The sequence below is a fragment of the Dipteris shenzhenensis genome, chromosome 13, assembly GCF_047967505.1.
Source record: "Dipteris shenzhenensis isolate YYH24624 ecotype China chromosome 13, Dip_SZ_1.0, whole genome shotgun sequence".
Lineage (NCBI taxonomy): Eukaryota > Viridiplantae > Streptophyta > Polypodiopsida > Gleicheniales > Dipteridaceae > Dipteris > Dipteris shenzhenensis.
Window position 1 is genome coordinate 54,250,836 of NC_141608.1, and position 17,479 is coordinate 54,268,314.

The window sequence follows — 17,479 nt, forward strand, 5'->3', positions numbered from 1 at the left end:
TCAGTGGTCCGAGGGCGATGTGCGCTTGCGGTGGCGTTGCGCTGCCAAACGCTTCCGACTGATTGTGATCCTCAGACCCCCCCTGTCATGGCCTCTTCCCCAGGATGTCAGAGCTTGGTCCCAACAGAAACTCCGAACCTTCTACGGGATGACCACTTCAGAGATCTCGGGCTGGCTCGAGAAAGCATTTGCTCATGGCACCAGAGGCCTCTCGCCATTGCTGAAGGTGTTGAAGAACGGGCAGAACGACCCCGTCTCCCCCTCCAAACCTTCTCATAAGCGGCAGCGCCTCCATTCCGATATGTCTGATTCTTCTTCGACTTCGACCGCGAGCAGACAGCTGTTCGCAGCCCCCCATCCCTCTCCATGAGCCTACACCTCGTATCCTGGAATGTGAACGGGTTTCACTCTTCGGGCACCCGTGGTCCCAAGAAGCTCATTGTGCGACAGGAACTTCAGCCTGCAGTGATTGGTCGATTGGATGTACTGCTGCTCCAGGAGCACAAGCTTTCTGCGGCTCATTCCCGTAGCTGCGGGAAGGTTCTCCCTGGACGCTCCTACACTTATTGGGAGCCTTCGATCGGCGCACAAGGGAGGAGCGGGGGTGTCTGTACCTCCGTGTGCGAGCAGTTAGCCCAGGTAGTTTTCGGTCACGGCACGTTGATCCCAGGCCGAGCCCTTTGGGTAGGCCTGAATTTGGAGGGATCCAAAATAGGAATCCTCAACATTTATGCTCCCACAGACCTCCGATGCAGAGCCACCTTCTGGAGGACACTTACAGGGATTCTTCCAGACATGGATTCCTGGATTGTTGGAGGAGACTTCAACAATCTGGAGACCTTGGAGGACCAGCAGGGTAGAGATCCGGAGTTCACAGGTATGGCTCAGGCAGAGCAGTCAGCTTGGGACTCTTTCATCTTCGCGACAGGAGGGAGGGACAGTTGGAGAGACCCGTCCTTCCGGCGTTGGCACGGGAGCCTGGACTTCTCTTGGGGCTTCCGCAGGGAAGGAGGCAGACTCCTGGAGAGGCTTGATAGGTTTTATGTCAGTGATTGGGCCATCAACAGAGGCGGCCAGGCGGGTATAGTTCCAGGGACGACACTCTCCGACCATGCGCCTGTGCTCCTTTTATTAGATTCGGCAGCCCAGACTCTCCCCCCCCGTTCATGCAGGATTCCCGACTCCATCTTCTCGAGGGTGGACGTGCGCAGCAGCATTTGCAATCTTTGGGACAGAGACTGGGGGGAGGGAGTGGATCTGGTAGACTCGGTCGCGCAGGCTCTGCAGGAGTCCAGTCAGATCTGCCAGCTCGCAGCCCTACAGGTTCGACAGGATTGGTGGGACAGAGAGAGAGCTCTTCGGAGGGACCTCGCCTCCATTCAGCGACTTCAGCAGTCTTCCCCGGGCTCGGAGGAGCTTCGGATCCAGGCCCTTCGAGCCAGAGCCCTCTTGGAGGAGACCCTCCAGCGTCGCTCCGAGTTCTCCTATCACGCCTCTCTCTCCTTCTGGGCCCGGAAGGGTGACCGGATGTGCAGGGAGTTCTTCAGGACGCACGGCCAGAGAGCTGCAGGTGATCAGCTTCGGAGTCTCAGGACAGCGGATGGTCACATCGTTACGGATCCCGGGGAGGTCCTGGGGTTGGCCACTGACTTCTACAGGACCCTCTTCCAGCAGGAGCCGCTTGCTCGTGCTAGTCGTGCCCGTGAGGAGGTGTGGAGGCACATTCCATCCCTGGTCCAGCCTAGCATGCAGGCGACGTTGGCGCCGTTCACCTCGGATGAGATGTTGGAGGCCTTGATGGCTATTGACGGACAAAAATGCCCAGGTGAGGATGGGCTATCCCGAGCATTTTTCACCTCCTTCTGGGACCAGATCCATCAACCCCTCCTTGCAGCTCTGCAGGGGATTTTCAGCAGCGGTCAGATGCCAAAGAGCCTTTCCTCAGGACTGATTTGCCTCATCCCGAAGGGAGGAGATAGACAGGAGATCCGCCAGTGGCGTCCGATCACTCTCCTTACCACTGCCTACAAAATCCTCGCCAAGATGATCAGTGCCAGAGTTCGGCCTCTACTTCCAGACCTCGTCCATGACACTCAGACAGGCTTTGTCCAGGATCGCAGTATCCTGGATAATGTCTTCACCTTTTCAGAGGCGGCGGAGTGGGCTCAGTACAGCGGATCACACCTTGCCATTTTACTTCTCGACTTCGAGAAGGCCTACGATAGCGTGGACTGGTCCTTTTTGGAGGGGACTCTGGAGCGGCTAGGTTTCCCGGCAGGTTGGATTCAGGGTATCTCAGCTTTGTACAGGACAGCGTCTAGCAGAGTCATCATTGGAGGCAGGATGGGTGAGCGCTTTAGCTTGGAGAGATCAGTACGTCAGGGCTGTCCCCTAGCTCCTTACCTGTTTCTCTTCTTCGCCGAGGCCATGACTTACTACCTTCGGGCGAGGTCCACAGGGCTCAGGGGTGTTCGCCTTCCACTCCGGGAGGACACGGAGCTTCTGGACTTGGAGTACGCAGATGATACAGCCCTTTATGTCCAGGACGATGAGAGGATGCTAGAGAGGGTGCGGATGGCCCTGGAGGTTTTCTGCTCGGCCGCTGGTGCGAAAATCAACTGGAACAAATCAGTTGGTTTCCTCACAGACCCGGGGGCGTGTTCTCAGTGGGGGCGATTTTTGGGCTTCAGATGGATTCCACGTGGACAGACAGCTAGATACCTTGGCTTCCAGGTTGGCCTAGACATCACGCCAGCTCAGCAGTTTCTCCCGGTGCTAGATTCCATCCGACGGAAGCTGGCTTTCTGGAGCACTGCTAAGCTTTCCCTTGCAGGTCGTGCCTTGGTAGTTAACCAGGTCCTTCTAGCCACGGCTTGGTATGTGGCTTCCTGCTGGTGCTTCTCGAGATCCAGCGTGGCACAGCTCAGGAGGTTGGTTCGGAACTTCCTTTGGTCTCGGGAGGATGGGCATAGAGATACCAGAGCCAGGGTTGCTTGGCAGACAGTCATTCTTCCGCAGGCTGAGGGTGGTCTGGGGGTCATTGATCCAGAGCTTCAGAGTCAGGCCTTGTTAGGCAAGCTTATCATTCGCGGTTTGACCCCAGGGGGACAGACGTGGAAGATGTTACTTCAGCAGGGAGTCGGCTCTTGTGTCCCGCGCCGAGGTGGAGAGTGGCTACCGTCCCTCAGGTGGATCTTCACTTCCGCCCCGCTCACTCAGCCCCGCTCCCCACTCGTTCGTAGCCTCCTCATGGTTTGGAGGCGGCTCCGTCTCAGTCTCATTCAGTCCCCTCCCAGCTGTCAGGAGGAGATAGATCGACAGCCGCTTATCTGGAACGGTCAGGTCAGAGATGCCGAGGGTCTTCAGTTGGGGGAGAGATCACATATCAGGTGGGACGGCTGGATGAGGGGGCCAGCCCGATCCCTTCGTGTTTGGAGTAATACGTACAGACATCTGGAGATGACTGATCTTGCAGACGCAGCTGGAGGTGCACGAGGAGCCCAGGCGAGACGTACGGAGATCGACGGTGCGATCCCAGCTGCTTGGTTGGTTCCATCGGAGCATCAGATTCTCATGCCTGGTGACACCCGTTGGCTGGGACAGTTCACCCCCCGCGGCATTCCACTGGTGATCGCAGGACGCTTGGATGACTCTTCTATCTCCTTCTTCGCGGCCTCTGGGGATGGCAGACTCAGGAGAGAGGGTGCGCTCATCGACCCCCTACTTCCGTGGCAGAGGGTTCGGGTCGTAGGCCTCTTGGGGAAGGTCTGGCATACCGACCCTAGCATCGAGCAGGACCAGGTACAGCTTTGGCGCCTTTGGCTCTGGGAGGGGCGAGCCTTAGCAGAGCTTGAGTGGGACCCAGGAGAGTGGTGGTGGCCAGAGATTGTGACAGGACAGGGGGCGACCTTCTTCGCCTACAGTACGACTCTGGGCAGGCGAGTTCTCGAGAGGATGCAGTGCCGCCCCCCCACCCAGCGACCCAGCTGGTATGCACAGGGTATTTCCAGGTTCTTTTTGCAGGCATTCTGGAAGGCCTTGTGGGAGAGCTGGCGGCCGCGGAAGATCTCATACTTCCTGTGGCTTCTGGCCCACAAAGGTCTTCCAGTGGGGAGCTGGTTGAGGCAGATAGGCCAGGACGGTTGTTGCCAGATTTGCCATGCGGATGAGGAGACACCAAAACACTGCCTGTGGAGCTGCACGCGCGCCCAGGAAGTGTGGAGGTGGACTTTTGGGATTCTTACTCGCGCAGCACCAGAGCTAGGATTGATCACTTGGGGCGCGTTCTGTTGGTGCAGCACCGCACCTGGTCTTCATCACCTATTCGAGGCATGCCAGCGGGACCCCACTTTCCTTATTACACAGGGGACGTGGGGACCGCTTGAGGGCATCCCACAGCACCTAGCAGAGGCTGATACAGGAGTCCGGGAGAGGCAGCCAATCTGGGAGATTATTAGCAGCATCACAGGGTGGCACATCTGGACCTCGCGCTGCGCGCAGATCCTAGGTGGCACCTCCTTATCTACTGCCCAGATCATGGCGGAGATTTGGAGTGAGATTATTCATACTCTCAGAGGCCAGTGGGACCAGATTCAGGGAGACTCCCGAGCCGGTCAGGAGAAGCGGAGACGCTTCCTCCGGGCTTGGGACACACAGGGCCTCTTCTTCGCGCAGACTACGCAGGGCCTTCGGTGGCATTACTCACCACCCCGATGGCTGTTCATTCATACTCGTCTTATCCCTCCGTGAGAGGATGGTTTATTTTGCTACCTTTTAGGGCTGCGTCCGATTTGTGAACGCAGCCGTCAGCTATAAGCTGACCTCTTGTATCTTGTTCTCGAAGTAATATAATTAGCACTGTTTTTTCGGCAAAAAAAAAAGTTTGCCTTCCATGCTGATAATGAAGTTCTCCCTCTTCTTCATTCATGCTTCTGCATACTCTTGTATGCCCTTAAGTTGTGTTGGGAGCATGCTGAGCTGTTTTCCTGCTGTTTCTACTAGTCGGTATGTCTTCAGTTTTTGCTTCTAACTTATCGTCATCATTGTCCCACCCATTGTCTTCACATAGTTTAAGCATTGTTACAAGTTAGGTGACGTGTAGAAAGTTTATGGGATCCCATGGAGCGTTGCAAGTGGTGACATGTAAAAGATTAATCCACATCTAGTGGGATTTGCATTCCTAGTTCATTACCTAGGATCGAGGATTACCAAAAAGGGAGCGAGGAAAAGTGTGCGAACCAAAAAAAGAGAGCAAGAAAAAGTGAGCGAGCCAAAAAAAACAATCAAAACAAAACAATAATAGATTGACAAATCCTTATTTTAGCAGCTACCTAAGTTCTTCAAAAGTCCATGAGAGAGTTGGACCTATGTCATTGCCAAGGCATCATTAAAGATGCACCCTATCTTCGCTCACTTTTACTCATTCAATTTTTTGTAATCCTCCATAATCAAGTTCTCTCTCTCCACCAACATAACTGAGATCACCAATGAAATCTTCTACACAAGTCAAAAGTTTCATAGGACTTCTTGAATGGAATAGTCCACATTACATGCATGTGCAAATGCTTGGTTTTTGAAACTCTATTCACTCTTGGAACAAAACCCATGTTTTTCTGTTTGCAAAAAAACCTTCCCTAATGAATCACTCTTACATCCCACCAATCCAACAAAATCTAAAGAGTAAGTACATCCCTTTCTTTTAAATGAATTAAATTCCAAAACAAATCAATCTTTGCTTATAGAAATCAATGGAAGAAGCCAAAATAGACAACTATTGACATGGTCCCTATTAGGTAAACTTTCCTCTAAATCCGATGCAAGAAATCGACTAATTGTTTATTAAATTCACATTTTGATGCATGAAGTTTTACCAAATGGTGCAAAAGGTCATGATAATCATCTAAATCATGCATTGTCATTCGTTTTGATATGTAACATGACTCCATTTGAATTTGTAAATCAAAAGAGACAGGCCGTCAAAATTCTCATGCTTTGGGCTAAAAGAGAGCGCGCGTTAATGTACTGCCTGTTTTGATCCAAAAAACGAGAATTTAGGCATCCTAAATTCTCATGCTTTGGGCCAAAAGAGGCAACACGTTAACGCGCTCTCTCTTTCGGCCCAAAGGATGAGAATTTTGATGCCCTGTATCTTTTGATTTACAAATTCAAATGGGGTCATGTTACATATCAAAATGAATGGCAAGGCATGATTTAGATTATTATCATGACCTTTTGCACCATTTGGTAAGCCTTCATGCATCAAAATATGAATTTAATGGAATTTTTACCAATTCCTTACACCAGATTTAGAGCGAAGCCACTCGTAATAGGAGCATGTTAGAACTCTATCTATATATTGGGACAAAAAAAATCAAATGATGCACTTCAACTATATACTACTTGTTGGTAGCCAAAGCATTTCTATGCAAGCTCATCTCATGAGAATAAATAACACTATCACTAATGTAGACTTACAAGCTTATGTTATAATCATCTTCAAAATTATGGTGATACTATAAAGATTTATTAACGATCAATACATACATATAGTGAGGTTATATTTTTCTCAAGTGATGCACTTCAACTATATAGTACCTATTGTTGATAGCCAAAGTATTTCTATTTAAGCTCATCTCATAGAATATAGAACGCTATTACTAATATGCACTTGCAATTTTATGTTATAATCATGTTCAATGTTGAGGAAGCACTATAAATCTTTATTAATGATTACATACATACATACAATGAGATTATGTGTTGGTAGCCCAACCATTTCTGCTTTGCTCGCTTTTTCCCGCTCGCTTATTTGGTCCTGCTCGCTCGACATCGCTCGCTTGATCGACTGCCTCCCCGAGATCCAATGTCTTCAATTCTTGATAGTCCATCAACATTCTTTGGAGGCAAACAAAATATTAATACTATTAAGATGAAGAATTCCATGGAAACGCTAATTGCGACGGTGGAGGTTGGATCCAAGCTAAGCAATAAGGACACATCTAGTCGGTTGATACTATCATGTGTAACACGTTAGCTTGTGAGCAATGTGATCTACTTGACCAATACCCAACCAGGCATCCAAACCAACGGCTACTCATTGGAAGGCAGGCATGAGGATACTCAAGCATCTCAGGAATACACATGGTTAAGGGATCACATGTCAGCCACTGTGATGATGAGACTATGCTAGAGATGGAGGCACGAGATTGTCTACTGTAGCATACTGTTTCCTGCTTCGGTCAGGGGCCATCTGGTGGCTCAATGAGAAGCAACTGATGACTCTCTCTACAACAAAAGCAAACTACAAAGCAGCAAGCACGAGAGTATTTAAATGCTTTCTTATGCACATGTTCCATCTCAAAATCGGCACAAGCTTGAGGACAAGGAAATTAGATGCATCATCATTGATTACAGTTCAGAAAGTAAAGCTACCATTTACACCCACCTAGTATTGGGAAGATTACTGTCAATGGAGATGTGACTTTGCTGAAAAGTCTGTTCTGCCATTGTTGGACTGTCAAAAACAGCCAACCATTGGTGCTTCCGATGTTTTTGATACATTGCTGCCTTTGTTCAAGTCCGCTTCAGATTTTTGATGAGTTTGTGAAGATCAAACTCAGCCACTTGCAGGTGACTTACAGCCAGAAAATGATCTGATTTTCAGCCTGAATTCCCCCACATTGATCAGGCTACCACAGAACAAGCAGTAACCAAAGAGAGGGCTGTTATAGGCCATCAAAAAAGAGTCCCTCAATGGCTATTAGACACATTAAAGGACAGCAAACAAGCTGGGCCTTTGTCTGCCCGCAAAAGAGCAGCTTCTCTTGATTGCTACAGCTTGCAATGAAGAGACATTGTGTCACAAGGATGCATTGCTATGCAGTCTGAGTTGGGATTCAATTAATCACAATGGCACCTAGGAGTTGTGTGATTTGCCTGAAGGCAAACGTGCTATAGGCACCAAGTGGGTATATAAACTCAAAAGGAAAGACGATGGTTTGTGTTGACCCCTACAAAACCCGTCCTATTTGATCAGTAGTAGGGCATTGATCTTGAGGAAACATTTGCATCCACGTCTGGTATTACAACTATCGGATGTGTCATTGCTATTGCATGATGCATCCCATCATTACTCGCAAGTGCATCCATTGGATATCAAAATCGCTTTCCTTCATGGAGACTTACATGAGGAGGTGAATGGTACTCAGCCTCCTGGTTCAAGACATCCGTATCTAGACATGAAAATCCTATGACTTGAGGGCTTCCTGATTGTAAATGCTCCTAGCCAAGTAGAAGAAGAATGATATCTATCACTTGGGAGGACCCAATCACTGTGTATAGCTACATTTATCTATTGAATCCTCCCTGCACTTCCTCTGAGGTGGCTTACTAATTAAACATCTGGAAGTCTTTTGAAACCCTAAGAGCCCACCAAGGAAGCAGAACCTCTCTCCCATCTAGACCACTACATATAAGAAGAGAAACCCAGAGGTCTACCTTGCTCATCAAGTATGCTAGCATTCCACATGACAAGCTGCCTATCAATCTCTTCCCAAGAGGTAGGGGGAACTCTCCGAAGAATACTTTTGAAGCTGGCCCAAGCTTTCAAGATGGCAGCCATTAAAGGGGAAGAGAGGGCCCTAACACGGGATAGGGTAAATATCCACATGGTACTATCCAACGGTCAACCAATCTCCACCTGTGCAAGGAGAACAAGACTGTATGCATTGAATGAAAAAATCCTTCCAAGGTTCCTGCCCTAGCATAAGACCTCTGACCACCACGATCTTGCACCGTAAGGCTCTGCTCTTCAAGTCTGGATCTATGATATTACGGCCTCCTTCCCGTGTGGGAAGGATCAGTGTCTCCCAAGCTACCCTAGCTTTGGTTTCTGCCAAACCATCTAGACCAGTCCAAAGAAAATTTCCTTGATGTAGTCCCTCTAGTGGCACCACAAGAGCATTACAAACCAAGCCGTGGCCAGCAATACCTGGTTGACCACCACCACCCTAAAGGCGAGGTCAAGCTTTGTTGAACTCCATTTTTGAAGTTTCCTCCATATACTCTCCAACACAGGGGCAAACTGCTATGAGACAGAGATGCCCACAACGACCTGGCGACCCAAATATCTAATAGAAACACCCCTATGAATCCAAGTGAATCCAAAATAGGTCCCCCAATCTGGAGTGTCTTGGTCACTAATCGAAAAGCTATTGGACTTATTCAAGCCAATACGTGCACCTACTACCACACAATAAATCCAAGGCTTCCTTGAATGAGGTAAGATTAAGCGGATTGGCATCCAAAAAAACAACAGCATCATCAGCCAGCTCACTATCCAAAAGCTCCTCATGCTATCTTAGGGGGAGTCTCAACCAACATCAGCCAGCTCACTATCCAAAAGCTCCTCATGCTGTCTTAGGGGGAGTCTCAACCAACATCTGCCTTAGCTCTCAAAAATATGCTCATCCCTTCAGCCACGAATAAGTAAATAAAAAGTGCAAGAGGGCATCCCTGTCGGACTGATCTTGAACTCTGAAACCTCTCCCCCTTTACTCCTCAAAGAAGCACCAAGCTGTGGTCTGATTTGTACAATGAGGAGATCCCTCTAATCAGAATCCAAACCGTAGCACGGTACCCTCCAAAAACCCTAATCTACTATAGCATAAGCTTTTTCTCAAAATCCAAGAGTAGAATGGCGAGTCTTTGGCCACTATGCATAGCCGACTGAGAAGCTTCCCAAAATTATCAAAGATACTTCTCCATGCACAAAATCTATTTGTGTATCATGTATAAGGTCTAGAAGAAGGGGCTGCAAACGCAAACGGATGTGTCTTTGACCAAAATCTTATAACAAGTTTCCAAGAGAGTGATGGGCCTCCATTGGGAGAGAAAATTTCTGCAACCTCCCTTGGGTCTGGGATGAATAAGACCCTCTATGAGTGAGTGGCATAGTATTAGAGCCCCATATGCCATGCAGGGCTGAGGTCAAATGATCCCCAGTCATATCGCAAAAAGCAATAAAGAACAAAGGTGACAACCCATCAAAACCTACGCAGTTACACTTATGTAAGGCATGAAGTGCAGTCCTGAATTCTTGATTGGTAAAAGGTGCATCAAGCGTGACAGTCATGTGTGATTTCACCAATGTAGGAACATGCTACCGCACCCTATATCTGGCATCAGCTCTAGCTGGTGTGTCAGGATCTGCTGCATAAAGGAGGCATAAATCAGGGTCTGTCTGCAATAAACCGTTCGAGTCAATCAGTTGAGAAATACTTTCTCTACCATGTCTAGGGCCAACCGTAGAGAAAAAATTCTTATTGACTCTACCTCCCATCTTTATCCAAAAGGATTCACATGCATGAAATCCATACTCTACTCTCTGATCTAGCAAACTCTGCTAATGAGCCCTTGCTGCAGCAAGGCGCTTCATGAATCCCAGCATCAATAGGCCATTTCTACTATTCCCTCTGCAGGGCTGCTGGCTGTTAATCTAAGGCCCATCTCCCGTCTGAGAATATCACCTCTTTTGGTGCTAGCGGTAGTGTGATAAAATTCACTAATAACAAAGAGAGCTGCTATAGCATGAGAAGGAGATGCTACTCCACCCTACAGGTGAGACATGTCCCAAATGAGAGTTAAAGATAGCCCTGACTACAGGATAATCATCCGAGGTAGAGAATGCATATCAAACCTCCTCTGTCCACTGCCCAATCATCCACATAAAATCTGTCTATCCTTGCATGGACCATGAGAACAGAAATGAATGTAGCAAAGTGTGAAAGGCATCATCTATCCAAGCATCTCTGCCACTGAACTAAAAAAAGAAGGCATCCCAAGCTCATCTCTCTAGTGAAGCAACACTTCCTTCGCTTCCCCCCCTTTTTATCTGAAGGCAATTCCACCATGTTGAAATCACCTTCAATAATCCATAAATCTGCAATGGGGACCCAAGAGCGAAGTTCTTTCCAAAAAATTACACGTTGCCCTCTATTGTTTGGGGCATACAAATTGAGAAGACCAATCTTACAACCCCCAATCAACAAAATAATCCATTGTCCTCTAGAGGGGATAACTATGCCATGCCACCACTAGGGAAAGTATAGATACTCAAACTAGTGCCTAAAGCTGGTGTCCAAAAAGTATGACCAGAAGGTAAGTTACCTAACTTTGAGTCTCTAGCATCCAATTTGTGTTCTTGGATAAAAAGAAAGTCAATAGGTCCCCCAATGACACCTGAATGAAGCTAATTACGAATCAGCTGTCTCTAGTGGCGATGAGGCATACCGCCCAAGCCTTATATGTTCCAGCTAGCAATCCTCATCAACAAGAGGATTTAGGATGCCTTGCCCAACGTGGTGGCGGAAATGACTACCTCCTATGCCAAGGGTCTACTAGAATAGCTCTAAAGAGGAGGAAAATCCACAGGGGACAAAGCCCCCACCCCCATGGAAGAAGACACCCTCTCAACCGAAATTCCCAAAACTGCACCCTCAAAATGTCCAAACTTAGTCTCTCCCAAGATTAACCAAAGGAGAGAAAGAGTTCCTCTGATCCAGACAAGACATCAGAGTGCTGAGAATCCTTGCATGTGCCGATGGAGAAGAAGTAGGGATCAGGCCCTTCCCTTGATCAATGAAGGGAGACTCTGAAACACAAGCAGGGGCTATTTGGAAGGAGGAGGAGAGGCTGGAAGATCATGTGAAGGATCCGTAACAACGGCCTCATCCAAAGCTAGAGCTGGATCATCACTAGCAACTACCTGACCGTGCTCATGGGGCTCGGTAACCCTACCTATGGCTGGAGCATCAGCATTAGGATCAGTGTAGGGTTCGAGGAATAGAAGTGTTCTCCTACTCAATGGATGGTGAAGAAGTAACTACTCACCATGGCACGAAAGCAGCTAAAGCAACAGGTGGAGGACGCACAGCAGGCGCTTGGCGAGATGAAGGTACCTGATGCATAGAAGGTGTCAAAGGTTCTCTCTGTCGTATAGCCGCATCAAAAGGTTTCCTAGGCATTTTTCTTTTTTTTCGGGCAATCCGTAGCAAAGTGCTCGGAGGTCCTGCAAATACGGCATTGATCCTGTCTACCTGCAATCTCTACTCTCTACCAAAAGAGAGAGCCATCTGGATGTTGGAGCATAATATAATCATCTGATATATTAGGGTCTGAAACAATGACTCTAAATATAGGAACCCCATCCGATCTAATCGCCTCTGCTACTACGGAAGAAGGCGAACCGGGGGGGGAGATCTCTATGACCTGCCCAAAGAATGCTCTGATGGAAGCTAGAAACCAATGGTACACTTGTGGAAGATCGGGGAATCTGATGAATATTGAAGTGACCCGCTTGTCCTCCTCTCTACCAGATCGAATCCTAAGGTAAAGGTAGTAACAAAGATCCTCCTAGAACCAAGTGCTAAAGCATTAGCTTTTAGCACAGTGCTTGCAGCCTCTGGAGAATCAAAAGCCAACTAGAAAAAACCTCGTCCCAAAAGTCAAATATCTGAAAGGCGTGAAACAAGGTCCAGATGAAGAGCAGCAAGCATCCAATCCCTATCCTGAGATCTGGAGAGGTGGGACCCATGGACGTGTGCGAAGAGAGTAGTATCACTCTCAAATCCCGCACCTTTTTTGGGTTGAGCAGCTCGTCTTTCAAAAAAGTGATGGGAAGCAATCGAGATTGCTTGAATGGGGTTCCATTTGACACACCGAGAATGTTCCGTCCGTCACTATGCAAAGGCTTGGAAGGATGGAGGAGAGGGGAAGGACAAGGAGGAGGGAGGGAAAGAGAGAGAGAGAGAGAGAGAGAGAGAGAGAGAGAGAGGTGCTGCTCAAAGGCAGCTGAGAATAAGAACAAGCTGCCTAGCAGCTTGTAGAGGCTATGAAATGCAGCATAGGAGAAAGGAGGAGATGCAAGGCAGCGAAATGTGAAATGCAGCTAGGAGGGCGGATGAGACCTATGAAATGCAGCAAGGGAGAAGAAGGAGCTGTGTGGCAGCCTAAGAGCACTGCGAATTGCAGCAGGGGGGAGAAGAAAGCTCCGTGGAATCCTAGGAGAGCGGCGGACTGTTGCAGGGAGGGAGAGGGAAGCTGCCGGGCAGCCTAAAGCTGCACAATGCAGCTAGGAGGGAGTTAGAAACTACATGGCAGCACCTAGAGGCTGCACACAGCTAGGGAAGGCTGCGCAAGGCAGCCAGGAGGGGGCAGAGAAGCAAAAACGTGAGAAGGGGGCAGGAGAGGCTGAGGGGAAGGAGGGCGAAGGGAGCGGTGGGGGAAGGGAGAGGGACGAGAGGGCTCTGAAGCAGCTAGAGAGCTGTGAATGAAATCTAGGGGAAGGAGCGGCGGAGGGGGAGAGAGGGTAGGGCTAGGAGAGGGAGGAAGAGGCTGAGGAAGAGGGCAGAGGGGGCTGAGGGAGGGGCAGGGAGCAACAGGGAGCTGCTCTCTCAGCCTCCTGGTTTTGAGGTCAAAGGATCTGAAAATAAGGTATGCCACTTTTATAAAGCACTTCATGGTTTGAAGCAAGCACCACTCGCTTGGTATGCCAAGATACATGCTCGTCTTCTAAGACTCGGTTAGAGACCCTTTATGTCTGCAAGCACAATGCAGACTTGCTGATTTTAATATGTTGATGATATGCTTCTGGCTAGACCTTCTACTCAATACATTGTAGCTTTTAAAGCTGATTTGCAGCAGTCATTTGAGATGACAGACTACTACTACCTTGGCATATAGTTTGCTCATGTTGAGGGGGGCAGTATGATGAGTCACTCCAAATACATTGTACAGCTCTTGCACTGTTTTGGTTTGAGTATTGCAAACCATTTCCTAAACCTTTGGAGCCTGGTTTCTATTTTTCTTTGGATGACACTAGTGAGCCATTTGATGTCAGCCTCTACCAGAAGCTGTTGGATGCTTGATTTATTTATGTGACACGTGGCCTGATTTTCAATATGTGTTTCCCAGTTGAGCACATTCATGCATAGTCCCAGTACACTTGGCAAGCAATGAAACGTGGCTTTCAATGCTTAAAAGGCACTCAAACCTTGGGCTTCTTTACAGCCATGGTTCTCCTCTTACCCTGCATGCCTTTATAGATAGTGATTGGGCAGGACGTTATGACACTAGGGTGTCACATAGTGGCAACTGTTTTCTGCTTGGCACTTCATGTATTTCATGGTGCAGCTTTAGTCGCTACTCCTAGCTGCTGTGAAGCTGAGTACAAGGCAGCCTTTAAAGCTGCTGTGGAATGTATCTGGCTCTGGAAACTACTTGCAGATCTTGACGTTGGTCAACTATCTACACTCACAGTCAAAGTGGTTTGGTAATCTAGTGTTTCATGCTCGGACTAAGTACATTGAGGTTCATTATCATTATGATTCTCAGAAAAAGATATTCATCCATATTCCACTGCAAGGCCTAACATTCAATTGATGTCCTTAATTCTCACAACCTAGCAGTCTTCCATCAGGAATAGAAGTCCTGTCTTTTATACCGCATCACTGCCAAGGAAGCATCTTGATGTGATGCATCTCTCAGTACTTTGGAACCTTTGCTTATGCATTCCAAATCACAAATGGATCTACATAGTAAAGATGCACCAACATGTACATAGACGTCCTGCTTGTTATCCCACATCATTGCCAAGCAAGCAGTTATACGTATCAAAACTGATGTACATGGAGAAGATGCATCAAGAGGGTCGCATTGATAGATGCAAAACTACTTTAGAATCTAATGGGTGTTGTCAAGGATATGAGAGAAACTATGACCAGACATTTGCCCCTACGCCTAAAATGACTATAGTCAAGACAATTAATAACCTAGTTGCCCGCTCAAATTGCTTCATTACATAGATCAATGTGGAAAATCTGTATTAGACGAATCCAGGCCTATCAAAACTCGTCCTCTCAAAGCACAACAATAACCCTTCAATGTCAATCCTGACATGAGATCTACCCAATGCCTATTTCTGACATGAGTATCTTTGTCCATGAGGCTTACTCTTACCAGAGTATCCTTTCACCACAGTCTCGTAGAGCAAAAGCGATTCTTATCCCAGATTCAGCTTCTCATCATCTTTCCTTGCTTACACAAACTATAGGGACTAGATCCTCGTCTATGTCTGAAAAGACATATTAACACACCATACACGGCTACTTTTATCCCATGACCCACTTGCCAAATCCAAGCAGAGCATATAAAAAGAACTCCATGGTTCATTTATAAACGGCACTCATCATTCCCTAATTAGGTGCTTAGTCCAAAGCACCAAAGGGCTCGAGAATGAGAAGTCTCATTCAATTTAGTTAGGGTTTGAGTGTCCGGAACACCAACCACAATTGAGTCACGTCGCTTTATCGACCCACAATGTCTAAGTTTTCAATCAAATGGTTTATCCCTAAGCATGTCTCGACAGGGGATTATTGAATCCCAACACTATTTCATTATCATCACCAAACTAATGCAACTGGCCAAATCCATCGGCAATTAGCCACCGAGTAAATCGGTCTTCCGTGTCATTGCTTTGAATATTTATCATAATTCAGACACCAAGTAAATCGGTCTTCCGTGTCATTGCTTACTCATGGCTGAAGTTCAGAGATTGTTTCCTCCTCGAGCTTGATTTTGGATATGATTACTCCCTTGTCACTTGTGGTTCTCTAACCATGATGGATAATGCAGGAAGACGCACTCAAGGGGAAGACTGATAATGCTGATTTGGGATGTTTGTAGGAGCAGACTCAAGTGATACTCCGATCCGCTAAGAGGACTGCAGTCCAAACAGCCCAAAACAGCTCAAGACGCTGTTTAGCTAGGGCTGTCTCATTCACTTAGCAGCTAAACATGATCTACGTTCTCATTGATGGAAGCAAGCTTATCAAATTGGCTTTTGCTTTGGTTACACTAGGTATTGTTTTCCCGGTTGGGTTGGATGTTCGAAGCAATTTCTTTGATCCTTACCATACTTCAATAGGCCCCTTTCACCCCAAAGTTCTTTAAGGGTTAAGAGTAGATAAGATCGATGATACGTCGACTTCTTGCACACTTTTACAGTTCCAAAATAAGAAGCACGCTCCGTCCTAATAAGGTGGTTTAATTTTCCATTTGCTGATAGCCAGATTCACTAATCTTTGAATTGAAGTAAGTCTGTTCTTGCATTGTTTACGGCGGCTTGTTTTTTTAATTGCAGCAATTTCTTTAATCCTTTAATTTGAACATAATGAACCGATGTAGGGTTCAGATTGTGTTTCCCAAAGCGAATCCTTCATAGCTACCCCGGGCAAAATCTTCGTTCCAGCAGGTTGGTTAGCAGAATGAAATTCTACGAAAGTGCGTGACCTGGAGATCACCGACTTATCGTCACTTCTCCAAAGAATCGGGGAGCACTCGGCTCCTTTCATATATTACAATCAGCAAAAGGTCTATCGATAAATCCGCTTTGGATCGTGTGCAGTCCACATTTGCATTTTGGCCGTCGGAGACAAAAACAGAGACGCGATGCTCCAAAAGCGCAGCCACGGACCTTCTGCTTTGTGGATTGACGAGGGCTTCCCAGGCACGAAATGGCGTAAGGCAGGAGTTTGGCCAACACGGGCTCAAGTTTAGCGTCGTCCGTAAGAGCTAGTCTAGTCAACAGCCGCTCCAACATGTCTTCTTGCTCGGTGCTGTCGCCAGCCCCGCGCGTATCCTCCATGTTGAAAAAGAAAACTGCAGACAGCAGAAACATGATGAACAATCCCGCAAACAAGGATTAAACGAAACTCGATGCAAAACCATCGAAGAAATTGACAACAGGAGAGGAATTGTGATCACGAGTACGTAACTCAGATCGCCACCGCAATTCTTGTTCCCCAAGTTCGTGGTCGCAGCCTGTAAACTTGTTTGAGCTTCAAAATGGCCCAACCAAAGTGAAGGTGCAATTAAAACTGAGAATTTGCAGATTTTCTAGCTAAGTAATTTCTCATATTTTACAAAATTGAGAAAATGTTTTTTACTCGTGAAATTGAAAATGTTGCAGGTTCATTGTATATAGTTTGTGGGTTTTCTGTGAACATTGGTTCAAGCACAGGCACAATTATCATAGTCACTCCTATATAGAGTGTGAGCTAATGAACTATGGGAGGGCTATTTCCATCCTATTTAAATCCTATGGAATTTTAGGATGGGAAATGAACTATTTTCACTAGAAACAAGATGGATCCATTTCCACCCCATCCCCCTCATGTGCTTAACATTTAAGATTATGAAAAGATGTACCTATGTATCTCCCAATATGATGATAGTTTGGCATTTTTTCCTTTTAATCAGCATGATGTTTCGCAAACTATGTCCTACATCCTTAAAAATAAAAAATTAACTTGAGTAGTCTTGGATGAAGGTGAAGACGTTGGATATTAAGTCATATTTCTTTTTTACTGCTTTTGAGTTTACACTTTTAGTGGTTCAACTTTATGTTGACCTCTCGTAATCA

General features: G+C 47.1%; 1 protein-coding gene across 2 annotated transcripts in view; it reads right to left on the reverse strand.

Annotated features, from left to right (window-relative positions):
* The window catches only part of LOC147895586 (ARM repeat superfamily protein), a 264,407-nt gene extending 247,363 nt beyond the window's left edge, over positions 1–17,044 (reverse strand). For both annotated transcript variants that reach the window (XM_087383313.1, XM_087383312.1), the window contains exons 1-2: positions 16,833–17,044; positions 16,532–16,716 (exon numbers count right to left, since the gene is read on the reverse strand). In XM_087383313.1, the coding sequence (XP_087239439.1) occupies positions 16,532–16,702 (171 nt within the window). In that variant the 5' untranslated portion in view covers positions 16,703–16,716; positions 16,833–17,044. The remainder of the gene's footprint in view (positions 1–16,531; positions 16,717–16,832) is intronic.
* Between the last annotated feature and the right edge of the window lie 435 nt (positions 17,045–17,479).